Source organism: Zootoca vivipara, chromosome 8 (genome assembly GCF_963506605.1).
Source record: "Zootoca vivipara chromosome 8, rZooViv1.1, whole genome shotgun sequence".
Lineage (NCBI taxonomy): Eukaryota > Metazoa > Chordata > Lepidosauria > Squamata > Lacertidae > Zootoca > Zootoca vivipara.
This window is the reverse complement of record NC_083283.1, coordinates 33564200-33591253: the sequence shown is the minus strand read 5'-3', so window position 1 is coordinate 33591253 and position 27054 is coordinate 33564200. Positions and strand designations below refer to the sequence as shown.

At 40.9% G+C, this 27054-nt stretch overlaps 1 protein-coding gene across 10 annotated transcripts in view; it reads left to right on the top strand.

Moving 5' to 3' along the window:
- Window positions 1–27054, top strand: part of CSPP1 (centrosome and spindle pole associated protein 1) — a 58006-nt gene that overhangs the window by 21923 nt on the left and 9029 nt on the right. For 8 of the 10 annotated variants that reach the window (XR_009558012.1, XR_009558013.1, XR_009558010.1 and 5 more), the window contains 18 exons: window positions 352–422; window positions 1836–1929; window positions 2776–2833; window positions 5890–6080; window positions 7379–7500; window positions 7875–7956; window positions 8922–9042; window positions 10812–10959; window positions 11897–12049; window positions 13771–13883; window positions 15177–15326; window positions 15802–15945; window positions 19237–19341; window positions 20320–20380; window positions 20501–20624; window positions 21616–21761; window positions 25019–25153; window positions 26247–26302. Coding sequence is in view for 2 of the 10 variants with exons in the window: in XM_060277765.1 (XP_060133748.1) it covers window positions 352–422; window positions 1836–1929; window positions 2776–2833; window positions 5890–6080; window positions 7379–7500; window positions 7875–7956; window positions 8922–9042; window positions 10812–10959; window positions 11897–12049; window positions 13771–13883; window positions 15177–15326; window positions 15802–15945; window positions 19237–19341; window positions 20320–20380; window positions 20501–20624; window positions 21616–21761; window positions 25019–25153; window positions 26247–26302 (2074 nt within the window). In the remaining 8 variants the exon portion in view is untranslated. The remainder of the gene's footprint in view (window positions 1–351; window positions 423–1835; window positions 1930–2775; window positions 2834–5889; window positions 6081–7378; window positions 7501–7874; window positions 7957–8921; window positions 9043–10811; window positions 10960–11896; window positions 12050–13770; window positions 13884–15176; window positions 15327–15801; window positions 15946–19236; window positions 19342–20319; window positions 20381–20500; window positions 20625–21615; window positions 21762–25018; window positions 25154–26246; window positions 26303–27054) is intronic. The other 2 variants (XR_009558009.1, XM_060277766.1) reach the window with 1 other exon arrangement.

Below are 27054 nucleotides of genomic sequence, written 5' to 3'. Positions count from 1 at the left end.
AAAAGATTTCACAGTTTGAAAAGGTAAAAAATACACAGGAGTTATGCAGAGGCTATCATATAAGAGATTTCACCTAAATCCATGATTCAGCTTAGCACATAACTTTAATGTGCATTCCTTTTTGATATTTTCTCCTTATGATTGGGTAATGTGCCCTGGGAATCACATTAGAAATCTTTGCCGTTGCTTATTTTGACCCATCTGCAACCCTTAGGGATGCGAATTTAAATTAAGGTTTGGATTCTTTAGATAACCAGTCTTGCCTTGCCCTGAACTAGAGTTTCTTGACAGGAGGATTGCATAAATGTAGTTGTTTTGACTAGCCTATTATCTACTTCTTTCTCATGTCAGAAGCCAATGCACTAATGAGCAAGCACAAGCTGCTGGTGGCAGTGCCCCATATGCAACAGGACTAATCATTGGTATGTATGTATAATCTACCTACTGGGGGAAGTTGTGTTGTGATAACTGCCATAATATGTTATGCCTTTTATTGGGATGTTAGGTAAAGTGGCCCAGGTGGCGCTGTGGTTAAATCACAGAGCCTAGGGCTTGCTGATCAGAAGGTCGGCGGTTCGAATCCCTGTGACGGGGTGAGCTCCCGTTGCTTGGTCCCAGCTCCTGCCAACCTAGCAGTTCGAAAGCACGTCAAAATGCAAGTAGATAAATAGGAACCGCTACAGCGGGAAGGTAAACGGCGTTTCCGTGTGCTGCTCTGGTTTGCCAGAAGCGGCTTTGTCATGCTGGCCACATGACCTGGAAGCTATACGCCGGCTCCCTCGGCCAATAATGCGAGATGAGCGCGCAACCCCAGAGTCGGTCACGACTGAACCTAATGGTCAGGGGTCCCTTTACCTTTACCTTTACTAGGTAAAGTAACTTACAAAGGTTAGAGATTGTAAAAACCCCAGAGTACAAAGTTAGAAGAAATGTTCCTGTTCCTGTCCTGAGAACATTTTAATACAAAGCTGAAGAAAAATGGCCATGATCTAGCACTTTAATAAATTGCTGTTTTTGAAATTGAGCACCAACAAAATAATTAAATAACAACAAATAATAAATAACTAATAATAATTTATTATTTATACCCCACCCATCTGGCTGGGTTTCCCCAGCCACTCTGGGGGGCTCCCAACAGAATATTAAAAACACGATTAAACATCAAACATTAAAAACTTCGCTAAACAAGACTGCCTTCAGATGACTTCTAAAAGTCAGATAGTTGTTTATTTCCTTGACATCCGATGGGAGGGCGTTCCACAGGGCGGGCGCCACTACCGAGAAGGCCTTCTGCCTGGAATTACAGTTCAAGGGCTAAGCCAGGTAGGATGTGGGAGATTTATGTTTTGTTTTCTCTCAAGCTTAAGTGCCTCCTGACTACATTCTTTTGTAGTTGCTTCACTGTGACAATTGTTCAGTTGCTTCTCCAACTTTGACACTAATGTGAAAATGGTTTGAGCTGCTACATCTAATGAGAAGTAAATACTATTGAATTCAATGTGATTAGGATTTTAGCCTTGGTTGCAAACTAGAGTATGAAATATTCTTCAGCACAATGAAGTTCAGTGGGATTTGTGCTTATTCATCTTTAGTCTGGATTGTGCCCAAGGCAGGAAGAGATCTATAGTTCATCTTTGTTGTCAAAGTAGGAGAACAGGGGAAAGAGGTTTGGAAAATGTGTTTCCTTGGAAGTAGTGATTTTAGGAGTACAGTAGTGGAATTGCTGCAGGTGATAGAGTTCTGCTGTGTTTATGGCATAATTTTAGCAGAATCTATGTATCTATGATACTAGAAGGGCAACTTGTACATATTTTAGCTACTATCTTCATTTTTAGGGGGTCAAGACAGAGAGCTTATCCAGAGAAGAAAAGAGCAATATAGGCAAGAACTGATGGAACAAATCGCAGAGCAACAAAGAAATAAGAGACGGTAACCAGAAACTACTGGACTAACAATAATTCAAATTGATGAGTGATAAGTATTGAAAACTTTGTGAGAAATGTGAAGGGAAAATCTTTTTATTACTAACAGTTTGGGATAAGGTATTGATATTTAAATCTTAAAAGTTTCATTTTTCCTCCCAAATTGCTTTATTAACTCTTGATACCATGCCCTGTTGCATCCTCAGAATGGTAATTAATACATGGATAAGGAAACAGGGGTGATTTTGGTCTGGTCATTTCTGCTTATGGAAACCTAACTCTGTATAGAAGCTTAAGGTACCTCTTAGTTGTAATGAGAAGCAGAACAGAAGCCTCAACCTTGGTTCCTCCCCCTTCGTTTCAGTATGTGTCCCTTGAAGATTGTTTCACATACTGTATTTGTAATGGAAAGTAGGAAGGAATCCACATGGGAAATATAATGAGGGAGATGGTTGACTAGACCAATGTAATCTGAAACAAGTTCCTATTGGTTCTTCAAAAATTTGTATGTTCGACTGTTAGGGAAAGATTATTAAATTTAAGCATAAATGAGTTATTTTAACTGTTCTGAGAGATCCAGAGATGTGTGGTGTGCTGGATGAGGGTGGTTCAGCTTGACCAGGGAGGCATGGGTTCAAATCCCAGCTTGGGCATGAAACTCACTAAGTGGCCTTGGTTAAAACTCTGCTTTTTAAGTCAGCCTAACTCTCGGGATTGTTCTGGTGATAAAGTGAAAGGATCCACTGTATGCCACCCATTGTTCCTTTGAGAAAGGGTGAGATACAAATGTTATGCACAATATTTCTGTCCTTATCTTTTATGTGTGTGTTGTGTGTATTTTTCTCTTTGATAGTGAAAAAGAGCTTGAGCTCCCAGTTGCTGCATCTGGAGTTGTAGACCCCGAAAAGAAGGTGAGGAATTTTAATGTTCGGGTCTTCAGGTTTAGCTAACCGTTTAAAAATGTATCTGTGTCAATGTGGTGCAGTGGTTAGAGTGTTGAACTGTAACCTGGAAGTATAGGGTTCAAATTCACACATGGCCATGAAGCTCACTGAGTGACCTTGGGCAAGTCACAGTCTATCAGCCTAACCTACCTCACAGGGCTGTTGTGAAGATGAGAATGGGAAAACCAGCTACATGGGAATGGGCATCCAGTTGCCCGCACCTGTTGTGCAACATTGCAGACATGTGATTTGAGGACTCTTTAAGTTGCTTCCTAGACTTTGATATAAAAATGAAATGCCTTTGTTTTGGGGCAAGTAACTGACTGGAACAAAAGCCAGATGGCAGTGCCTCTTTGTAAGCAAGGAGAGTTAACTTTATAGGTACTCAACACTGGATGCATTTGTGCCATGATAAATCAGGACTTAACATGATGTGCGTATGCCACAGTGAGCCTTGGGCTTGCGCATTTCCCCCTCCCCTGACAAGCAGCTGGAAAGGTAACTTTGGAGTCTTTACTTTTGGTTTCCCTTAAACACGGCTTTTATCCAAAGCAGGGAATCGTTTTTTTGACATGAACTATCAGTTTCAAAACAAGCTGACTACAAACCATGAGTTAGTAAGTTGCCTTGTTAATACTAACTTTAGTTTTAGTTTGGGTCAGCCCTGATCCCCAGTTTAGACAAAATGATAAGCCACTTTGTTTAAGGGGGGGGGGAAGCTTTCCAAGTTCTTCTCCTGGCCATGAAGGAGATGGAGGGGGGGAGTGTACAAGTGCAAGGCAGGCTGTGACTCATATGAGTTGCAATATACTATGGCTTATTGTGACACTTGAACATTGTTAGTGTAAGTTGACACAGTCTCTTGACAGAAGATACTCATCTTATGTAAATCTGTCAAAGGACTTGGTGAAAATAATCCTGCTGTCCACAGAGCCTCTTTTCACGGGTTTCTGAAGTTGTTCCACTTGTATAGGATTTCAGTATATTATGGTTTTCCTAGACTGATGATCCAAGAATTATCAAACCACATAAAGGCCTGCCAAATAGTTCCTGCTTAAGCTAAGAAACTGTTTCTGAACAGGCTAGTATCTGAAGCTGGTGGGAAGCAGAAGTTTTCATGCTCAACTGACTTGCATGCAGCACTTTTTGGACAATGCTGTGTTACATCACTCCCAGATGTCCCCAATGCCATTGTGAAGTGGAGGCTAGTTCCCCCCCCATAACCCCCCCCCCAAGCAACCCCACCTCAGCAAAGCTAGCCACAAACCTTCCAGGTGTGTTGGATGGGGCGAAAATGGTTTGTGGGCCAAGTGCTAATGAAGAGTTAAATAAGGGTCAAGGGGCCTTTCTAAGGGAAGGGGCAGTGTCTGGACAGGTCCTGTACTGTCGATCATACTTTCTATGTGAACAAGGGGCAGAGGACCCAACTATTTCTGCACATAGGACACACAATGATTGCTTTGGGGAATTTGTTGTGGTGGGGCACTCAGTGGAACATGTAACCTCAGAAAAGGCTATGAAAGAAGGTCTATTAAATGTTAATACCTTGTTAAACGAATAACTGGGGCTGGATATAAGCATCAACATTGTATTAGATGACTGAAAGTTGGCAGTACTTTTCATCTATTTGAATTATTCTGCTGCTTTTAAAAGTTTTCCTTCTGGATAACTATGTGGTCTGGGCTAAGCCCTAGAAAAGAGATCATGGGGAAAATATAAATATGTTTCAATATGACTTCTGAGAATTAGCATAGCTCAGTATGGGAATATATGTGGAGCTTTAGCTAAAAGGAACAAGTGTAGGCATATGATACAAGAGGTCCCTGGTTAGAAACAGAGTAATTGTTAAATACTTGAATATCCAGCAGGGATACAGGGGGGTTTGTTTGCTTATGTCTTATGCCCTTATTTCTGCCCTTTAAAGACAGTGCCCTTTCCCAGTCTCCAGATTCATCTAGGTCCAAAAAGCAGTCTGGAAAACTTGCCAAAAAAGGGAAACAACTGCTAGTGCTCAGGATTCCCCCTTGGATTCCAACCAAAGAATGCTACAAGGCATTCCACAAGACAACTCTCCTTGTATTAGGCAGAAACATTTGCAATTAAAAATCTATTAGAAATTGGGTTTAGCCCACACTTGCGTTGTACTAACAATTTTGTATATACTGTCTTGCAGCTAAGTGAAGAAAAGGTAAACATTTTAACATATTGCTATTTTTGTCAGCAACCGTTCTACATAGATGGGTATATAGTGCCCACTTCAGGCATGTGGGGTTCCAGAGCTATCAGTATTTTTCTGGCCATCAACATGGTGATACAGAAATTCAATAGGAAATCAATCTTCACAGATCCCTCTGAGACCTTTCATGTTACATTAGTTTTCAGAGTAAGGTTTTAAACATGCTCAGTAACAAGTTACGCAGTAGCTGTTGGGGAAACCATGGAGTAGTTGGTGGCATAGTTTTGAAACCTACATGCTTTTTGAATTAAGTGCATGGTACCACCTCTTTTTCTTTTGTATCCTCTTCCAAACGTCAATAAACATTTTTATTTAGCAGAGTTATAGAGTATACTATATTGTGTTTTTAAAATGAAAAGCAAAAAAAAAACCATTACTACGATCTTGACTAATATAATGGATATCTATAAAAACATAATTTGGTGGTGTTTCTTAATAGCTAATGTTTTTTAGAAATGTTTATTGGGCATGTTTCAATATTTTTCTCCTTTATATTAAATGCTATAGTACATTGCTTCTTCTTTGAAATAGCTGTTTCCAAATTTTCGAAGATTAACACAAGTGTTGATGATCAATTATCTTTTTTACTAGCATGTTCAACTAAACGTTTAGCATGACAGTTACTTTGTGAAAAATAATTTTATACTAAAATTTCAGTGGGTTCTTAAATGTGATATTTAAAGCACTACATTGCTTTTGGAAAATGTTATTTTCTGAAATGGTTCATAGTACTTAACTAGTTTGAGCACCCTAATAACCTAAATAATAAATCAACTTTTTTCCATAGCCTAACCGACTGAAAGACCTGGGATTAACACCACGAATATCTGAGGAGAGAATACCACCAGAAAGACCAAGACCAGCATTTCAAACTCCAACACCTGGACCTACATCCATATCTGCACCTCCTATCTCACCTGTGAATGAAGAGTTCCACAGAGGGTTGTCCACTACTCTTGGAGAAATGTTGGCTCCCAGGTGACTTTCTGTAATGTTTTCTTTGCAGTTGTCTGATGTTTGGGTACATGTGAGGCATCTAAGTCTATGGCAAGTGTGGCTAACCCTCAAGCCAGGAACGTGATCTGCATCACCCCCAAAGTGCTCTCTCTCCCCACTCCCCAAAGTTCCAATCAATCTTGGTGGCAGCTGCAAAAAGGGAAAAACATTAAGTAGATAAAGTGCTGGGCAGTAGCCCAGTGTTCTGGTGGGAATGCAAATCACCCCCTGCCCAGTCATCAGATCAATCTAGCATCAGGTTTCTGAAAAGAGCAAAAAGTGCATTAAAATAAGCAATTGTATTTTATGTCAATACCATTCCACAGGCATGTAATAGAGAGGGTTGTTTTTTCTCAGAGACACCATCCAGTAGAAGCCCACACAGACATATTTCATGCATTACTTCATATTGCAGTAGGCATGCTATCTTTCTTTTTTTGGGGGGGTGTAGGAATCATTTTTCAAGCAGGCAAATATTTGGCTGCAACTGGAAGCACTGAGTGAAAGATAGTTTAAATCTTCTGAAATAACTGTGTAACAGCTATAAATGCACAGCGCTATATAAGTATCATATACAAAGACACTGTGGGGTGGGTATTGGGTCCTGGAAGCATGTAAATCAGACATAAGTATGTTTTGCCTTGTGATAAGCCTAGGGACGCAGGTGGTGCTGTAGGTTAAACCACAGAGCCTAGGGCTTGCCAATCAGAAGGTCGGCAGTTTGAATCCCCACGATGGGGTGAGCTCCTGTTGTTCGGTCCCAGCTCCTGCCAACCTAGCAGTTCGAAAGCAGATCAAAGTGCAAGTAGATACATAGGTACCGCTACAGTGGGAAGGTAAACGGCGTTTCCATGCGCTGCTCTGGTTCACCAGAAGCGGCTTTGTCATGCTGGCCACATGACCTGGCTCCCTCAGCCAATACAGCGAGATGAGTGCCGCAACCCCAGAGTCGGTCATGACTGGACCTAATGGTCAGGGGTCCCTTTACCTTTACCTTTAAGCCTAGGTATTCTGAAGCAGTCCACTTTACCAACCATCAAAAGTGGGCAGTGATTAGAACGAAGTTGGAATGTTAGTATCAGTGAGAAGCATTAACTGATTTCTGCATTGCAGGGGGTCAGATTTGGGACACTTCCAACTTAAGATTCTATGATCAAATGACAGAATTCCTGCATGAAAAAAATGGCCACATATTTTTGTTCCACTTTTTCTTCTCCCATGGTGAGGCATGCTTCAAAAAGCCCCCTTTAAAATATGTTGTCATTTTTGTTTGGGTTTAGAATGGCACCGTTACCACCTCCACCTCCACCACCAATTCTGATTGATAACTACAGAACTCCATATGATGATGCGTACTACTACTATGGTGCCAGGAACCCTTTGGACCCCAGCCTTGCATATTGTAAGTTGATTAACCAAGTGGTGTAAAACTATAGTAATACACTCTCTGGAGGTTATTGCCTCCAGTCCAGACGGCACTCACCAGCTTAGTTTCCTATTAGTAAGAATGATAGCCAGTCATATTAATCCTTTAATTCAGTTTTTAAATTAATAATGAACATGTTTATGTTTTAGCTGTTCACACCATCTTCATATTTTATGATATGGTGCTATAGAAATATTTCTATAAATAAATGCATCTTTACATTAAGTGGCTGGCACAGTTTCTTGACATGCCAGCATTTTATGTTCTCCAGATAATAAAATAACATATTAAAATTACTGTTCAGACTGTACAAAACTAGATTTAAGTTTTGGATGTCTTGATTGTTCTAGATGGCCCAGGTATATCAGGGATGCAGCCTTCATCTGCACCTCCCCCTGTAGATACTGTTCAAAGACCTCCTCCTATGACTGCGTAAGTACTGATAAGATTAGTTTAGCATTGTTTGGCTCCTTATTTGGGAATGTGAGTTTTAAAAAAAGATGTTTTTATTGAAAGATTTTCCATAAGTAACAAAAGTACATTCGGTCTCTCTGTTTTGAAATTGTAGCATCCTTCATACAAATCAAGTACAATCAGTTTGAGACATTTTTTGTTGTAGACAATGTGGGGTTGAGGGGGGAAGGGAAGAAAGTAGAGAAAGAGACATTTAGGAGAGGGGGAAGGTGAAGGAGACATTAAACTTTCAATTTTACATATATGAGTGGAGCTTTTTTGTCAGTGTCAGTTGGATAGGTGTCTTATTTTTGTTGGCAGAGCAAGAGGTCAAAGGGCCCAAGATATGTTGGTTGCAGTTGATTGGTAGCAGTGTGTTTTGTTTGTGGGAAGGGGGTGTTGTTGGGTTATGTTAGCCATATTGAATTTTATGTTGTCAGGGAAGATCGGTCATTGTCTTCTTGGCTTGTATATGTGATAAAGGGGGGCCACACAAGGGAGACGGCATTCTCTTTGGTTTGTCTCCATGATAGTTTCAGTTCGTTGGTTAGGTTTTTTTAATAGGGCGGTTTACCATACAGTTTGATACCAGTTGTCCCTGGACACTCCCTATAGGGCCCTCCAGTGTCTGGCTAGAGGCACTGCTAGCTGCTGAGAGTAAGTGGCTTATAAGTTCTTTGCCATGTTAACGTGCGTTATTGTCTTGGAATATATTTTGTAGGGCCTATTCTGGAGTTGCTCCTCTTACCTGTTTTGCTATTTGAATTTGAAATGGAATTGTGGAAAATTTGCCAGCTTTCTGCAAAACTGAAACTGCTTTTTAGATGATAAATGAACAGTGTAGTGAAAACTAATAAAGTATCACCTGAGAAAGACAGATTTCAATTAGTAACACTCTTAGGTTTTCTTTAAAACACATTGCATTTTTACTCTTTTGAATGCAGAAGTAAAATAGGAGCAAGAATTGCAAATGACAGACCGAAAGGTCTGTGTATGTTTCCCGAAGAAAAACCAAAGACCTCAAAAGACGCTACTTTAGCTTATCAGCATGAATTACAACAACAGGTGAGAAGCTGAAATTTGTTTGGAAAATATTTTTGTAATGTATCTGACCTTCAGCTATAAAATTTTATAAAACAACCTGTACTGTATATTAAAAGGAACAGCACCCTAAAATAACTTTCCTTTCCCCTGCATTGCTAATCATTCCACTATTGATTATTTCTAATCTAAATGGGTCCCTGTATCCTCTAGTAAGAATTAACAGCTTGAAATACATTGGCCAGACTTTACACATAGGGACATAAGAAGCTCCTCATATTGAATCAGGCCCCTGGTCCTTCTGTCTCAGTATAGTCTGCATCAGTGATTCTCAGACAGTGGGACAGAACCCACCAGTAGGCCAGTTTCTGGTGGGCCCCAGTGCCACAGCCTGCCCAGCCCCTTAGCTGTGCCATATTCTTTTGCCTGGACCAGTGCTGGCACCAGCAACTCCTCGGATGCCATGTAATGGTGGCTGGGAGGCAGAAAATTTCAGCAGGCAAGGAAGGAAAGAAGGTGTCATGGGGACTCCCTACAGGGACCCTCCCCCAGTCATCCTGACTAGCACTTCGCCCAGTGATAGCGCTAGCAGCGGGTCAGGAGGAGGGAATGAGGAATGGAGCAGAGTGCAGAGGGGGCTCTCAGACGTGTCAGAGCCTCGACACCGACCCAGCTGTCCAGAGGTGGAAGGACAGCGCAGCAAGGTGTCGGAGCCTTTGCAATGCTCCAGCCAAAGGATGGGAGAAGGAATGCAGCCTTTTCTGGTGCCTGAATTGAGGCGCGTGCCCACACACAGGACTAGGGGGCGGCGTTTTGAGGTGCCCAGGCTTTTATGCTGGCTGAAGAGCCGGAAGCAGCCATTGCCTGGTTCTGAATCAGACTAGGCAGTCATGTTTTCTGATATCTCTGCACTGTAAATAATATGCACAATGAAACTCTGAAAGACAGAGTGGACTGGAGCGTCTTTACTTGAGAGTAGCCGCAACAATCCCCTGACAGAAGGTCTCCCTCTTCTGAGGGGAAAGGGCCAGAGGAGGCATTGATGGAAATGAGAAAAATGAAATTTCACCCATGCATTTTTCCTGCTTTCAATGCCAGGTCTTCCTAATAGTTCAGATTTCAAGTTAGCATTGTGGCGTCTAATGTACCTCAACAGCTTCCGTTTGATTTAAAGTCTGTTAACCGGATAATTTTGAAAACAGTCATTTATATATTTTCTGTGCTCTTCACTCCAAAAGGCTTACAAGGGTGGCTTACATACAAACAATTCAATTTTAGTATCATTTCTGCTTACTAGGAAGGTGTAGTGTCAGGGTGGACACACAGGCAATAATTTAGGCAATATTTACTGCATAGACATTTGTACCATTCTGAGTTAGAAGCCACCATTGATCATGCTGTACTAGGAATTTTCATGTGGATTTTAAAATGTCTGTGCTTCTTACACCTAGCATTGATGCTAATATATCTTTTTAAAGTGCTTTTAAATAGATATTTAATGCCTATCTTGGGATGCTATGTGCCATATATATGTTTGTGTACAGGCACACCTGTCACTTTGATTGGCTTCCCCAGCCAGATGAGTGGGGTATAAATAATAAATTTATTATTATTATTATTATTATTATGAAAGTAAGAAAATACTCTGATGCTTTTGTTTAACCGGCTTGTTATAGCTACCTGCCTGAGGAAGAAAGTGCTGCACACCAATGCTTAAACTGACATTGAATTCAGTATTAATTTTTATCGTATTAATGAGACATGTAATGCCAAATGCTGATACTTCTTTGCAGATAAGGGAAAGAGAAGAACGTCGCAGGCAAGAGAAGGAAGAAAAGGAACGGTATGAGGCCAAATTAGAAGCTGAAATGAGAGCTTACAATCCTTGGGGCAAAGGTGGTGGTGGCGCTCCTCTCAGAGATAAAAAAGGAAACCTCATAAGTATGTTTGAAATCAGGGGATTTTCTTTTTACTTTATGTTTATGTCTATATTTATTTATATTTGTTGAGAAACAAATGACACTTGACAGGAGAGTAAAATGGATGCACTACAGCGAATTTACAGCATGGAAGAAATCAGCTCTGTTTATTTAGACAGTCAAACAGTAGTTTTGTTTCTTTTAGTGGGAGCTGCACTTGTAAGGGTGATATTTTTTGAAAAATGTAGCAAGAGGTGGCATTAGGAATAAAAGGACGTATAATGGAGGAGAGAATACTGTAATACACTGAAGACAGGCTTATGAATACAGAGTCTCTCCCCCCCCCCAAAAAAGCTTTTTTGAGTCATAGTGGTGGTTTCTGAAACATGTTTACCAGTCCCATAATTGAGTCTGCTTCTCGTTTTATATTGATAAAGGATAAACATCTAATTAGGGCTAGATCTTATTTAAAATACTGTGGCTCTCCTGCTAGTAGTTTGGAATTGTTATTGTGTTTATTAAATATGTTTTAATCAGAATGGTAGTTGATATTTGCCAGCTTTAACAAATAATATGGAAGTGAAGAGGTGATAAATCTGGAGACAACTCTGTTAGGCAAACAGCAGAAAACCTCAGTGCATCAATTCATTAGAGTCCTGAGACCTTCCACTTATGGCTTAAACATAGCGCTAACTTCTTTTAAATAATAATAATAATAATAATAATAATAATAATAATAATAATAATCAATAAATTATAACATATTGTTTTGGCTTTTTAGTGTGCTTTTACATAAAGCACACACGGCACAGCACATGCAGCTCTTATCTTGGATTATGGCCTTTGTATTTCCTCTTAACTGTATATCTGGAGAACATTTCTTGGCTTGGAACTATGTCATAAACATGCCTCATGTTGGAAGAAAATATTATACATGGCTGTTTCCCCCTTTTCTTCAGCTGACTTGAATATGATGCACAAGCAAAATGAAGATGCATATCATAACCCAGAGGCACGAGTATATGAAGATAAAAGGGCTATAGTATCTGTTGACCTAAGTTTGGCCTCCCCAAGACTTGAGAATACAGATGAATCTTCAAATAAAATAGCAGGTTTAAATAACACCATCTTTTCAGTTGCGAATGTGTGTTGTGTCCCTGATGAATGACTGTACATTCTTCCTATGCTGTACTTTCCACTGAAGACAATCCTGTATGTTTCCTTGAATCCTCTTGAACGTGGTTTAGTTAGCAGTTCTAGAAACTGCTTGTATGGTTGCACTGATAAATATTTTTGTATTCCTGTTCTCCATTGTGAAAGCACTCTGTGCATGCCCAAGGGGTTCCTTGCGCATTTACATGGTGTCCGCCATCAAGCGAAGAAAGAGAACAGGAAGCTCCTCAGTATGCATTATAATCACTGGGTCTGCGTAAATTATTTCCTGTTAGTGTTGTCTCCTTTCTTTCCTTCTCCTTTTGCATCTGAATAACAGTGTTCAAGTTCCAATATTCTGCCAGGAAGAAAAGAAGCAGCAGTCTTAAAAACAATAATGTTTCATTCTTGACTTGGTTTGTAGTTAGTGACATTAAAAAGGAGCTCTTTGGAAGAGGTTAAAAATGCTTAAGAAAATATTATTTGGGAATAAGATAGTTAGAGCTAAATTATGTCCACCTATATATTGAGTACCTGCAACCCAACCATAATATACAGTACATTGTAGCCATGATCCAGAAAACTAGTGCTAAGTAGTCTGTTTTGCAGATATCTCCAATGCAATGCATGCAGTTTGATAGTCCATGGGTACCGTATTTTATATTTTTACTAACTAGTTGGTCACAATGAAAACTGTTTTAAAACATGGGATTATACACCAGTGTTCACAAGCATGGAACATGGCAAGGTATATAATATGTTTAAATGCATTTTTGGGGTTAGAGAAAAAGAAACTAATAACCCATAGCCTAATTATTATATTTTCTTGTTTCGTCAACCACGTGGAAGTGCTTGGAGGCAGATGCCAGGATTTTCAGTTTTGTAATAGAATTACTTTCTAAATTTACAAATGAATTTTTAAAGTACAATTAAGGGGGAATTCAGAAATCAAATACTGAGATTACTCTTGCATGTGGGGTTATCAGATGCATTTCCCCCATGCAAATAGTTCTTTTTAAATATTAATAAACTGAAATATATGGCAAACCTTTTTTTTATAGCTTAAAACACCATGGACATAGTGCACAAATGCAGAGAATTCCCACAAGCTCAAAGGAGTTAGTTTCCACCATCTCATTGCCTACACCTGTGCAGAGAAATGTGCACAGACCGAGCAGAAGGCTCAGAAGGGGAATGGGAGATCTGCAGACATGTCCCCCTGCCCCTTGCTTCATGCACATAGCCTGGTGCAAGTCATTTATGCTTTGATAGAGAGTGCTTTAAGTATTCAGTGACCTCCCATTCCCCCAGTGGCCTATTCCACAGCCTGCATGTCACACATGTGCAAGGAGAATAGGGGGAAAGAGTTTCTTTCAAGGATCTGGAAACAGCTATACAAATGATTTTAATTTGCTCCCAGGGGACCCGATGCTGTTTCCTTGTTCCTTTATTTTTAAGCTCAGATAATTCAAGCGTTTTAGGTTTTGCTGTTTTCACACTACAGCACTTGCTGACTGGTTTTGTTGGGAGCTTCACATGTTGCGAAGGCAAGTTTCATTGGGTTAATGTTGCCAGTGTTATAGTATTCTTTAAAGCAAGATATCAAACATGAGTTTGGAATCTTCTGTGAGATAACAGGTTTAACAATGTTTGCAAACTGTATTTCTTTTTTAAAAAATAGGTTTCACATATACACAAACATCCCCATTTGCTCGTGGTAACATTTTTGGTGAGACCCCAACACCGGAGCAGCTTAGGCGGCAAGAATCATACAAGAACTTTCTTCGTTTCCAGGTGAGTGTGTATAAGTATTAAGTGAGGTAAAATATTTTTCTAGTTTAGCAAACTTGTATTAATGACTTAATAACTTTTAAAGATTTTGCAAAGCAGTGCTGCTCATGGCTTTTAATAGATTAAAATCAATATATTTTTCATATAGTATTCTGGATATTTATAAGGAAACCATTGTCCAAGTGCTGATTCTTTTATATAGCCAAACAAGCATCATTTGCACATACAAAGCCAGTATTGTCAGGCTTGGGGAAACCCCCAAATCTGCAAAACAAACCCAATTTTTAGAAGGAAATTTGGGTGTGGGGCATGGGTGGGGCAGGGACTGAGCATGAGCATGCTTAGTGCCCACCAAACTAAATGCCAAGAGGGGTAGAGAGGAAGTCCCCTTGCCCCTGGTATGTGTGGAAATGGAATAACATAGGAAAGGGCATGGCTGGCAGGAACCTTGCATGGGAGAACTTCATCCTGCAAAATTTAGTGTTGCAGTAGGAAGCAACACAAGCAAAACAAGACTCAACTGAGTTCTTTTTTACTAGAAGTCTTATCTTTATAACCAAGGAAAACAGCTTGGAGTGGATGTTTTTACAGAAGGCTAAGCCTAAACTTTTTAAAACTAAGCTAATTCTAACTAGCTAGATCTGTGTTGTGTGGAACTGTATAGATAGATAGATAGATAGATAGATAGATAGATAGATAGTGAAATTTCCTTTTTATCCCCTCTCCAAAACTAGAAATTTTAGTCTAGTTTACTATGTCCTCTCAAGCTTCTCTTCTAAGATAGTGCTGAACACCAGGTTTCTACAGACTTCCTACCCATAGAATTTAGCTTCTGAGATAAGTTCTTACAGGATTTGGCTCCTAGCACATAGTCATCTTACTGTGCCCTTATTAGTTGGATAAGTTTTCATTAAATAAGTGGATGTTACGTTCCCTTTCCTTGCATGTCTTCTTAACTTTCCTTGATGCTTTGTCGACTGGGGCCAAGACACTCTTTCAGCTGGGGCTCCCTGTGGCTTGAGAAGGTGGGGTTGGCAGCCTGTATAGAAAGCGGGAGGTGCATAAGGCTGTCTGGTAGATGGTATCAAGGCAATCTCTGGTTGTTAAGTAAGACCCAAAGCAAAATATTGTAATGGATAGAAGACTTTCCTTTATCTGTGCATGGGTAGAGATGGGTAGACTTCCACTTACAGCCATGATGCAGATCTTAAAATAGATTTTATAATCTCTGTTAAGGCTTGATTATTCTTAAGCTGCTCTTTCTGGCAGATAAATATTTGGTCTTTTCCTTCATAGATTGAGGAGAAAAGAAAACGAGAAGAGGAAGAGCGTGAAAAACGAAGACTTGAAGAAGAAAGGGAAGAAAAAAGGCTAACTGAGCAGAGGGCTAAAATACAGAGAGAATATGAGGAGGAACTAGAGAGGAAACGAAGGAGAGAAGAAGAGGTGTGGTATCTGACTTCTATAGATGTGATAGGTTTCCTCCCTTAAAGAGAATCAGGTGCCCCTGGAATGGAGTAAATTATTGTGAAATCTCATTTTTTTAAAAAGACTCAGTGTAATAATAATACTAAAAGATGTCAAGGAGGGAATTGCTGAAAGTAATCTTCCTTCATTGTACACCAGATACTCACTTCTTTGTTCAGGACTTGCTAGTTAACTAGTGACAGAGAGAATTATGTTTATTTGTTCATTATTATTCACCCCACAAATTATACTTCAATCCCACAAAGGGATTAAAGCAAGGCTTACTGATTTCAGTGGGGCACATTTCTAAGAAGGACATTCTGAGTGTTAGGCTCTTTTCAATTGTGCGTGTTCTCTGTCTCTGTATTTTTCAAATTGCAGTCAAAGTTTGCTAAACATACTGGTTTTTGTTTTGTTTGCTTTTTGCAACGTCACATTTTTTTTATCTTCATAGCAAAGATTAAAAAATGAAGAACTGTATCGATTAGCTGAAGAAAGAAGAAAAGAGGGAGAGAGAAAAAGGGCGGAAGAGGAAGAAAGGCTGGATAAACAGCTCCAGCAGAACAGTGAAAATGAAAGACATGCTGGAGAAGAAAAGGTAATCATATTTCATAAATTGTTCCTTGTTGGCTTGGATTTGAAGAGGGTAATTTATTTCTCCTCCTTCCCCACGCCTACAGTTCTTGTAAAAATGGGTTCTAGGTGTGTGTATGGAACCTCCAGAATGGCTTTCTGAGGGGTGGAGGAGCTGTAGAGGGAGAGAGGGAGAGTGAACTTCTGTATGAGCAAAAGTGCCTCCTAGCTGGGGAATCTAAAACTATGATAATTATTTCAAAAGACAAATTCCATTTATATCAAGGAACTGCAAAGGTGTCTGAGGAGACCATTTGAAGACTAAACCACAGAGCCTTGGGCTTGCTGATCAGAAGGTTGGCGGTTTGAACCCCTGCGACGGGGTGAGCTCCCGTTGTTCAGTCCCAGCTGCCCACTTAGCAGTTCGAAAGCACATCAAAGTGCAAGTAGATAAATAAATACCGCTACAGTGGGAAGGTAAACGGCGTTTCCGTGCACTGCTCTGGTTCGCCAGAAGGGGCTTAGTCATGCTGGCCACATGACCCGGAAGCTGTCTGCGGACAAACGTTGGCTCCCTCGGCCTATAGAGCAAGATGAGCGCCGCAACCCCAGAGTCGTTTGCGATTGGACCTAACGGTCATGTGTACCTTTACCTTTAAGTATATGAGAGCATACGTTTAAATGGATAGTAGTAATGAGAAAAAAATTGCAATGTTAGTAGATGCATTTCTATCAACATTTTAAAATGTTCATGGAATTAACTCTTGTCATGTCCTTGACAACAAAAAGTCAAATTTGATTTTCTGTGCCAGGGATGGACAGAAAGATCAAAATTTGTTGATTAGACCTCTGTGTGACTTGAAGTAGGTAGTCAAGGATTTCTGACCCCACCCCATTGTTTAACAATGGCAACAACGGGGAATGGGCAGTACCATGGCATGCATCCTTTTTCAAAACTATATCTGGTAAAATTCTGGGATCCATGCTGAAACCTTTGCATTGATGATATTGGACACTAGCAAGACTTCATTATATAAACAATTCCTTATCATTCCTTTGTCATACCCCGAAAATAAGCCATAGTGATAGACAGTTTAACCTTGTAGGTTAAACTGTACCATACTTAATAATAATAAAAAAAGGCATCCCCTGAAAATAAGCCACCGTGGTTTTTTTAATAGGAAAAATAAATATAAGACGGTGTGTTATTTTTGGAGAAACACGGTACATAGATCCATCTTTGGGAATGTCCAAAAGCACAGAAAATTTGCAGGTGGTTTTTGTATTCTTTGTGGATCTTCTTCACAGAGATATTGAAATGGAACTACTGTAGGATTAGCGTAGCTTTGCTCTCCTTATGTAGAGGGTGCAACGAGGATCTTCCTTGTAAGAATCTGATAAACCACCTCCTTGCGGCATCATGCATGGAATTCGGGTTATATTGAAAAGACGGTTCTGCTTAATATCCTCAAGTAGCATGACAGGGCATGGTACTTGGCTTTGACTGATAAACTTACGTGGCGACATAGGATGATGCATGGCGGGGATGGAAAGATATTTTGATGCTGATTGGTTTATATTTTTCCCCTTTATCAACTCATACTTGGAGAAACCTAGTCTTCATGTATGTCTTACATCTTTTTAGCTTGGTTATTAACTTGAACATACTGCTATTTTCTGCCTTCCACATGCTATGACTATACATTGATGATTGATACCCATTACAGTTGGTTTCGTGTTGTATTGAGACATCTCATCAACTACCAATGTTACAGTATTTTCATTTATTCAGAGAACCTCTTCTTTCAAATTACTAGCATTTCATCTTTTAAAATTTTCCATGAATTTTGAAAACTGTTGAAAGAACCGTAAATATTCCATATGTAAATAATGAAGTATACTCCTTTTATAGCTTGAATTCAAAAGAATTAGACACCAAAGGCTCATTTGTTCAAAGCAACAATTTGAACTTTGAGTTCTTCTAATGCTTCTGTTATTAGGTGGTGGAACTGTGAGGAGTGGGGGGGGGAGGGTCATGAGCACCCTCAACAGACACAGCTTTCAGAGGGTTCTACAGTCCACCTGACTAAGGTATTGAGCATCCATATCTGGCTAGGCCTGTTTCTTAAAATGACAGTTAAGGACATGCAAATTTCATTTCACAAGCTCCTTCCATCTAATCCACACCATACATTTCTTTCTTGATTTAAGTAGGCTCAGTCATAACCTAGATCATTTTTATCCAAGATATATCAAGATCAGTATTTTAATTTGCTGAATTTCAGCTTTTCAGATGAGCACTTTAATGGTAACATTCAGAAATATTGTACAAGCATTCAGTTAGTTTTGCATGGGAATGGATGGGATTGGATGTGTAGGGCCTGCCCCCGGTCAGAACACATGACATGTGCTTAGAGGTCTCTGTGTTCAGTACAATTGAAAGATGGGATTTACAGACTGCATGGTTGGAGTTTATATGTAAGGCCTGCATATGCCCTGACCAACATATGGAAGGTGGGTGGGGCCTCCCATAGCAATTATGACCCCTTTTCTTCCCAGGGTACAAAACTGAACTCTAAAGGGGCCTGTTTTTATTACATAATGTGAAATAGCTTCATCCTGTAAAGAGAAAGATAAGATAAATCTATATATGCTAAGCGGATATTACACGTGCAGAGAAAAACCTGTGTATATCTTTTGCAATACCTTCAGTATCCATTTTCCTTTCTCTTCCTCACAATCAGCCCCCCCCCCCACTGTAAGATTTAAACATGGTCCGACAAGGGACAAGCTCTTTGATTATGCTGCCTACTTCTTTGCTGAACCTCTTTCCACCACTGCTACATTGGTGTACATATCCCATAGACTTTGTGTATTCAATATTAAAAACAAACAAACTTCTGTGTAGTTGGAATGTTCATAAACCTTCCCAAAAATATCTGTGCAGCTGGGTCAATTGAGGTTCCTAATCAACTGAAGTTAGAGTCCTTATCGTTAGCAGCAACAGAGAATTTAAACATTGGAGTATACATTTAACAAATGACTTTTGACTTTATCTATCTGATTTTAGGGTAAATGGGCAAGCTTGCTTTTTCCTGCATTTCCTGTGTATTTCGTTCTTTAATTTCCCAGTACCCCTCTCTTTGTAGCCATAGATTCCTAAAAGATTAGCCAAGTGGGCTTTGCTTTTGGAAATAGATGCTGACAAAGCTTATTATGTCAGATGAAAGACTTTCCTTGGTATATAAATACTTTTTTCAAGTTGCTATTTAAGCAGGAAATTTTAATCTTCTCACCCCTCTCCATTTTTTTTCAGATTTCTAGACAACCTTCTCCTCTCATTCCATCTCTTCAGAACAAAGCTGTTGTAAAAGAAGAAAGGTCTCTTTTAGTGGAGAGTCGTACGTCTTACTATACACATGTATGTTTGCCTTTTATTCAAATATAATCCATGAATGCATTTCTGGCACTTTGCATCTTGACTTAAACCCCAGGGGTGTTTTAATGGAGGAAAAATACCACCATTATCAGTTGACATCTAATATCTTGGCAACCTTCTGATAATTTTGTCATCAGTGATTTGGATTCTAAGGGGCTTGTGCTGATCTGGTTTTGTGTTCTTTTCTCTTTGAATCGTCTACTCCCCAGCCACCGGGGCTGCTTTGGGTGCAAGAGGCCAGGGAAAACATGCAGTTGGTTGATGCGGCTGCACCGTGGCCTGGGCAGTACCCATTCCAAGAAGCCAATAGGGGCTCTACATTAGTTCCTGGGGGCGTGGCTCAGGGTGCAACCTGGAGGGAAGACTTATCCCCCTCAATCTGTTGCCTGAGCTTCAAATAAGAGCCCAGGCTGATTCTCCAGCCATTGCCATCTTCCCCACCCTCCCTCCCTCTCTTAGTGTACATTCTTTTTCTCTGGATATTTGTTGGCCCCTGGTTGACAGGGGTGGAGAGAAATATTATTCATAGTTATAACTGGCCTACGCCTGCAAGGTGGAGAACTTTGCTCCAGCAAATAGACTAGGTGATAAATTGGCCAGTAGATGGAGGGGTGCCTGGTAAATGGATCCATGCCCTGTGCCATACCAGCCCCTGATATGCACTGTAACCAAAAAAAGTTGCAGGCTTGCTTAACCCATAATGCTTTTCCATATTCAGTCATTGCTCTCCTGCATCGCACCTAGGTGCTCGTGGTACACAGAGACTGCTTTTGAAACTCCTCTTGGTCTCAAAAGCAGTTTGCCATGTGGAATGTCAACGTCTGTTATGAGAAAATCGAACCTCTGAGCTTGTGAATGTTTGTTTCTTAGACTGAATGAAAATGAGCCATACGAAGTTACTGTTTTCATTTTATTGATGCAGTCATTTTTAGTACAATTTATATGTTAATGTTTTACTAGGATGTTCCCAGAATCCCATCTCCTCCAGTTCCAGCCAGAAGAAACCAGCTACGTGCCTATGGTAAGAAATCTGTATGCCATGAATGAATATGTCACTTCTTTGGCTGTGATTTTTGGCCAAGAAAAAGGCTTCCTTGGGTCTTCTGTATCATTTTTGTTTTGTTGCTATACTGATTTACAGAAGAAAAGAAGAATGTAATAAGTGAGCTGTCAGAGATGAGGAAGCAGCTTCGCAGTGAAGAGCGGCGACTCCAGGAAGAGTTGTTGAAAGTCCACAGTGATGACGATGACATGCCAGCGAAAGGGTGAGTGTTTTTCAGTCTATACTTGGGCGTTTTGTAAAGTGTGCAATTTCTCTTGGGCAGGTAATATGTAATTGAGCAAATATTAAAAATGCTCCCCTGGAATTAAAAATTGCCAGTGGAAGGAGTGACAAGGGACTTTGGCTGTGCTGCCCTTTGTTGCTTTACACACCTCTGTAAGTTATACCCAGGTGGTCTGTCCCTGGAACCTCCTGCAGCTGTTGAAGTGCAAGGAGAAAATTGCAGAATAATCCATTAGTGGAATCTCCCTATAGCCTCTTTCCTGGTGCAAGAGTTAGGATGGAGCTCATGTTAGAAGCAGTGGGCTCTGGGATGGACTCCCAAGACTTTCTCATCCACACTAAAGCCACGGTGCCAATGCTTCATTGCAATGAATTTTCCTTGCACCAGGTCTTAGATCCACAATTCTGTTGATGAGGCACAAGAGAGCCTAAGACTGAGGACTTTGTTCTCACCTTAAAGCTACTCGTGACTCTAGTTGTCCTTAGTTAATGGCCCTTTGGGGCTGCACATGGTTCATTCTGAGTTCCTTTCTTAACCTATTGTATCCAGAAAGGTTTGCGGGTCCTCTAAGGAATATGAAGTTAAGCGAATGTTAGGACTGTGATGTTGCATTTATTAAGTGTTGGGTCATAAAAGTTTTTGTTAGTTGTTTCATCTCTCAAAGTTTGGCCCAGCTTAGTTATGCATCTAGCATACTTTTGGCATAATGGAAGAAACTTTACAGGCAAATTGTCTCTGTCCAAAGTACTCCTATAGATTACATTGCCTGTCCCTGCCCTGTGGTTTTATCTGACTCTGTAAGTAGAATGTTTACTGAACTGGGATTCTGCATTTCTTTCCTGGTTGGCTTCTAAACTCCAGTCTGAATCAGATATCTCAACTATTCTCTAATCCCCCCCCCATTTTGTTTATAAATGAACCTACATCATTCTGAGGTTAGTTTTCTAAGCATGGTTTTGGTTATTTTTAGCAGGAGGAAAGATAAATATAACATGGATGTATTTGAGATGGCTAGGCATCGTATGCAAGCTCCAGTCAGACGACCGTCATCAAAAGATGTCTCTGATCCTATCAACATACAGAATATCCGGGATTTTAATGAACTTAAATACAAAGGTTAGTCTGTTGTCTTTCTTACGACGGGACACTTCCTCAGTTTTAAAGGGAGGGATTCTAATGAAAGGAAACTGCTTAATTTGCTTGTGGCACACAAGTGGGACCTGCAACAAATTTTCTGGTCAGGATTCTAGCTAATCACAGCACTCTTCAAGGATACTATTCCTCCTCCCTTGGTTTTCTGCCCCATTCCATACCCCTCCCACCAACTGTCAGTCAATATTCCATTTCCACTGAGCATGCTCAAGTAATTAGAACTTTGCTGGTTCAATGTACATCATGAGTTCAACCAGAATACGTCAAGTATTTGAATAACCTTTAAGAACATGTTGAATTATGATTTAGCCTTACCCAACAGACAGCAAAAAATCCCCAAAACCACCATCAGTATGTGCAAATCCTCTCCCACAAATAATCATTGTGTAAAAAGGACCGTGTGTGTATTATCCATAGCACTCTTTTCCCAGGTAAAATAAGAGAAAACTTTTTCATCATTTCAAAGAAACCAGAGCACGTTTTGATCACTATTTTTATATATGTTTGATAATATTTTATGAGAAAGGATATCATGAGACTTATAAATGTCATTCTCAGATTGGTGCGGGAAACATTCACTTAAAGGGTCATATTGCCTAATTTCCCCATGGCACTTACACGTGACTTGGAAGATTTGGTTATTCTCTTTCTCCTCTGACTATTCCTTCAATTTAACCCCAAAGCAGATGCCCTCTTCCTCTCTTCTGAGCTCTGGTTAACTGTTCTGTTTCTATCCTCCTCCTCCTCAGCCATCTTGGTTCATTCTTTTGGGATCACTTAGTTTTTCTCTCCCAAAAAGATCAGTCCCTTCCCCCCCGCCGTTTGCCTTTCCTGATCTGCCGGACTTCTCTTTGCCACTTTGCTGTGCCATGGCTATCACTGGCAAACCTTAAAACATAGCAATTCAAAATGTAAGAATCCTGCAAAAAAGGATCTGCTGTCACCAAAACCTCCCCCATTCCTCACCCTGCTGTATGCTTAGATAGGTTCCAGCATTGAGCTCTTCCACCCACTACTCTCTGTCATTGCTAGAAGGGGGTGGGGAACATAGTGGGATGGCACAAACAGACCATCCACTTTGCCTGGCTCTGGGCAAGTCCACTCAGTGGAGACCAATCCTTTGGAAGTCCTTTCTACCTCTGGACAGAAAAAAGGCACACAGCTGTCTCTGAAACTGCAAGCAATATCCAAATTGGCCACCAGACGGCACCAGACAATAATGTGTATGAAGCAGAAAAAGAGAGGGGAAATGATTCTGATAGTAATAATTTTTCTCCTTTCGGCAACACAGAGAATTGATTACAGGTAGGTAGCCGTGTTGGTCTGGATCGAAGTAAAATAAAAAAATTCCTTCAGTAGCACCTTAAAGACCAACTAAGTTTTTATTTTGGTATGAGCTTTCGTGTGCATGCACACTTCTTCAGATATCCAATCTCTTTCTCTCTTCCTACCCCTCCTTTTTTACAAAGGAGATCATGCAAAGCCTTAAGGGAGACCACCCCCATCGTTCTGCCTGGACACTGAGGTCCAGCGCCAAGGGCCTTCTGGCGGTTCCCTCACTGCAAGAAGCAAAGTTACAGGGAACCAGGCAGAGGGCTTTCTCGGTAGTGGGGCCTGCCCTGTGGAATGCCCTCCCATCAGATGTCAAAGAAATAAACAACTATCTGACTTTTAGAAGACATCTGAAAACAGCCCTGTTTAGGGAAACTTTTAATATTTGATGAATTATTGTATTTCAATATTTTGCTGGAAGCCGCCCAGAGTGGCTGGGGAAACCCAGCTAGATGGGCAGGGTATAAATAAATTATTATTATTATTATTATTATTATTATTATTATTATTATTATTATTATTTATTAGTTAATATTCCCAAAGAACTAAAATCTAAGGCAGTTCTAAATGCAGCAGCGCTCTAGATAGTCTCCCCCTTTGCTTCTCACCATCATAAGAGAGTGCATAAAGACTCCAAGCCTGCCAGTATTCCATCCCAGAGCAGAAGTATGCAGGACCACTCCTGATATTTCAGAAGGTGTGTTGGACCCCAGCACCCTTTCAGTCAACAAGTACCTTTGCCTATAAGAGAGGCATTGGAAGGGCAATAAAGAAATCCACTTCCAAAGGATGGAGATGGGAGACGGAGACATTTCAGTAGCCTCTTTGTCTTCTCTCATCCAACATCCCTAAGGGAACAAGGCTTCTAGTTGCACTGTAGCCTGGTGGATCAAAGCCTACATAGCTCTAGCCCAGAGTGGCTGGGGAGACTCAGCCAGGTGGGTGGGGTACAAATTATAAATTATTATTATTGAGTCCATGGCTCCCTTGGCAGCCTCTCACCCTTTTTCAAACACCCTCCCTTGTGGAATGTTCCCTCAGCCTCCTCTCCCCTCTCCTTGGGAGTCCTCTGGGCTGCCACTACTGCTCTCTGAGCTGCCCCCCCCAGCCCCAAAAGAGGTACCTCCTCACACTGCCCCATAGGGGCCTAGAGAACACCCCCTGACCAGCCCCAGAGGCACCATTCGTCTGTGAAGCTTGTAGTCAGGGCTGCTGCAGCGAACAGCTATGCAAGCCTTTGGGAGGCAGAGACGCAAGAGGGCATCAGAGAAGAGGGAGGGAAGGAAAGAGGGACAGAGGCCAATGTTGCCCACAACACCTCTGACCATCATTCAAGGGCCCCCAGGGTGCCATGGCACACTGGTTGAAAACCACTGCTCTAGCCTATTGCCACCCCATTACGAATAACCTGGTTGCTTCACTGAGCAAAAGCAGCCTTGTCCACAGAAGTCAGCATTGTGGCTGCATTGTTTTCAGCCTCCACATTCACAAGAAATTATAAGTTGGGCCTCATGCTTCCTCAGAAGGTGCCTTCAAGTGATGCTTTTGTCAGAACATCCTCCTGGATTAAACAGCTTCCTTTCTGGTTGTCGGCCCACCCTTCGATTCATATAGCTTTTTCACATCTGGCAAAGTGGGTGTTCCCTGAGAAAAGAACATGGGTTCCACCAGAGAGGAGAGAACATCATCAAGGATTCAGGTCTGGATTGGAGAACCTGTGGCCCGGCAGCTGTTGTTAGACTCCACACTCAGCAGCCCCAGCCAGGGTGACCGCTGGCCAGGGATGATGGCCACAGACTCCCCATTGCTGCTCTAAGTAGATCTCTCCCAATACCACCCTGGAAGGCCCATTCATGGTATGCGAATTGTATTCTTTTTTTATGTAACAGAGTCAGACACACGGGTAGAAACACGATATATGTATCCTGATCCTCCCACGACTAATGATGCCCTGGACATTCAGCAGCAAGCATTGCTAAGAGAGCAGAACAAGAAACTTAAAAAACTGAGGGAAAATGCAGAAGGTAAGCTAGGGCGGATTTGATCAAAACTATGGACTGTTTTCCTAAAATAGATGTGGAGACTTACTTCGCATTTGGTGCTAGATTGAGTGTGTTTTCCTGCATAAAATACAAAGGTAATCCCAAGACAAATCAGGACCCTACTATGGCTGCTTTTTACCGGAGAGGGGGGGGGAAGACACCCATAAATGACTTACCTAGTTGGACCCAAAAGACTCACCCACTCATTAGGCTTCCTCAGGCAGATGCAGAGACATAGCTGTCAAGTTTTTTAAAGGGAAATTCCCTTGTGCTGAAAAGGCTTCCTCGCGAGAATAGGGAAAACTTGACAGCTATGTGCAGAGAGCAGTGAGGTGCTGGAAGACACAGCTGTGTGTGCCACACTCTCTGGCCTGTGTCATCTAAGTGAGCCTACTGCCCTCTGTTATGCTGCCCCGTTGCCAGTAAGATTCCACCATATCTGCACGTGGAATGGAGGGAGAACCATCTTGCTTCAGACTGCAAAATGTCTTGAGCAAGCCGGAACGCCATAATGCACAGGTACTGCTGCTACAAAGTATAAGTCCTCAAGCAATCAAATTAAAGAAGTTAAACCATGTAGTTCAGGAGGTCAACTAAATGCAGGCTGGTCCTGTTGTATTGTCCTGAGTTTTGTATGTGTATCATTGCTAACTCATTGATCTGCTAATACTGTACCTGGCAATGTTTTTATGTGAGCTGGGGCCTCAGGAATGAAAAATAAATTTGGTTTTATTGCATTACTGTTGAGAGAGAGAGAATGTGTGTGCATGTACCCTTGAATCTATTTGTTGTAAGTTGGTAAATACATATTTAATACAGTGAATAATCCAGTGTTTGTTCCTTCTGCAATTTTCTGCCTCCCACCCCTTTATCTGATTTTTGTAATTATGGATATTACCGTAGCCATTTTTCTGCAAAACAGCTATTGTTATTGATGGTGTGATAGTAAATGTATGGCTTTAATAAAGATAACAGCTATTGTAGTCCCTGAATTTAAGTGTTGCATTATGCTTTTGTATCATTAACACTCTGTTCTTAATCTTGTTTTCATCCTTGCTTTCCTTTGCTTTAATAGCCGCCCTAGATTTTGATGAGCCTGTGCCTGGCTTTAAATCGAGAGACAGAGGAATGGTAAGCAAAATGGAACTGGTTTCTTTGATTTTATTCCAAAGTAGCGAACAGTGCCAAATGTACCTAGACTAATTCCTGTGTCTGGAACAGGTCCTTCCTTCTTTCAAATCCCACCTCAATGTGATGCACATCTGTAAAGTACATACCCCCATCTTTTTCTGCGCTAGCTGCTCCCGAATAACTCTTCCTCGCCTCATCTCCAGCAGTTATCCAAGTGCTAATAACATCTAGGATTGAGTATTGTGTTGTACGCAGGTGCTACTTACAGGAGTACCTGGAAACTTCACTTCATGAAAAAAGTGGTGCCTAAGTTGAAATTTGCTCATAAAAGCCTTTGAGAACATATTCACCAGTGATGAAATGCCTCCATTAGCTGCCTATTGTTAGTCACTTCCATGTGATATGGAAAGCTGAAATTTTCTTGTTGTCAAGCCTGTTGGATGAGGCCAGCTGGCCTATCTGGTCTCACAGTGGACCACCAGATGCCTATGGGAAACCAGCAAATAGCAGGAGAGCAACAATATTCTCTCCCCTTTTGTTCCCCAGCGACTGGTGTTCAGAGGCATACTGCCACTGACAGCCTTATTCACATGAATTTGTCTAACTCCCTTCTAAAACCATCCAAGTTTATGGTTATCACTGCATGCTGGGGCAGTGAATTCCACAGTTTAACTATGCACTGTAACATGTTTCTGAGACACGTTGAATATACTGTATAGTAAGAAAGGCAGGTCATAAGTAGGGAGAAGTGT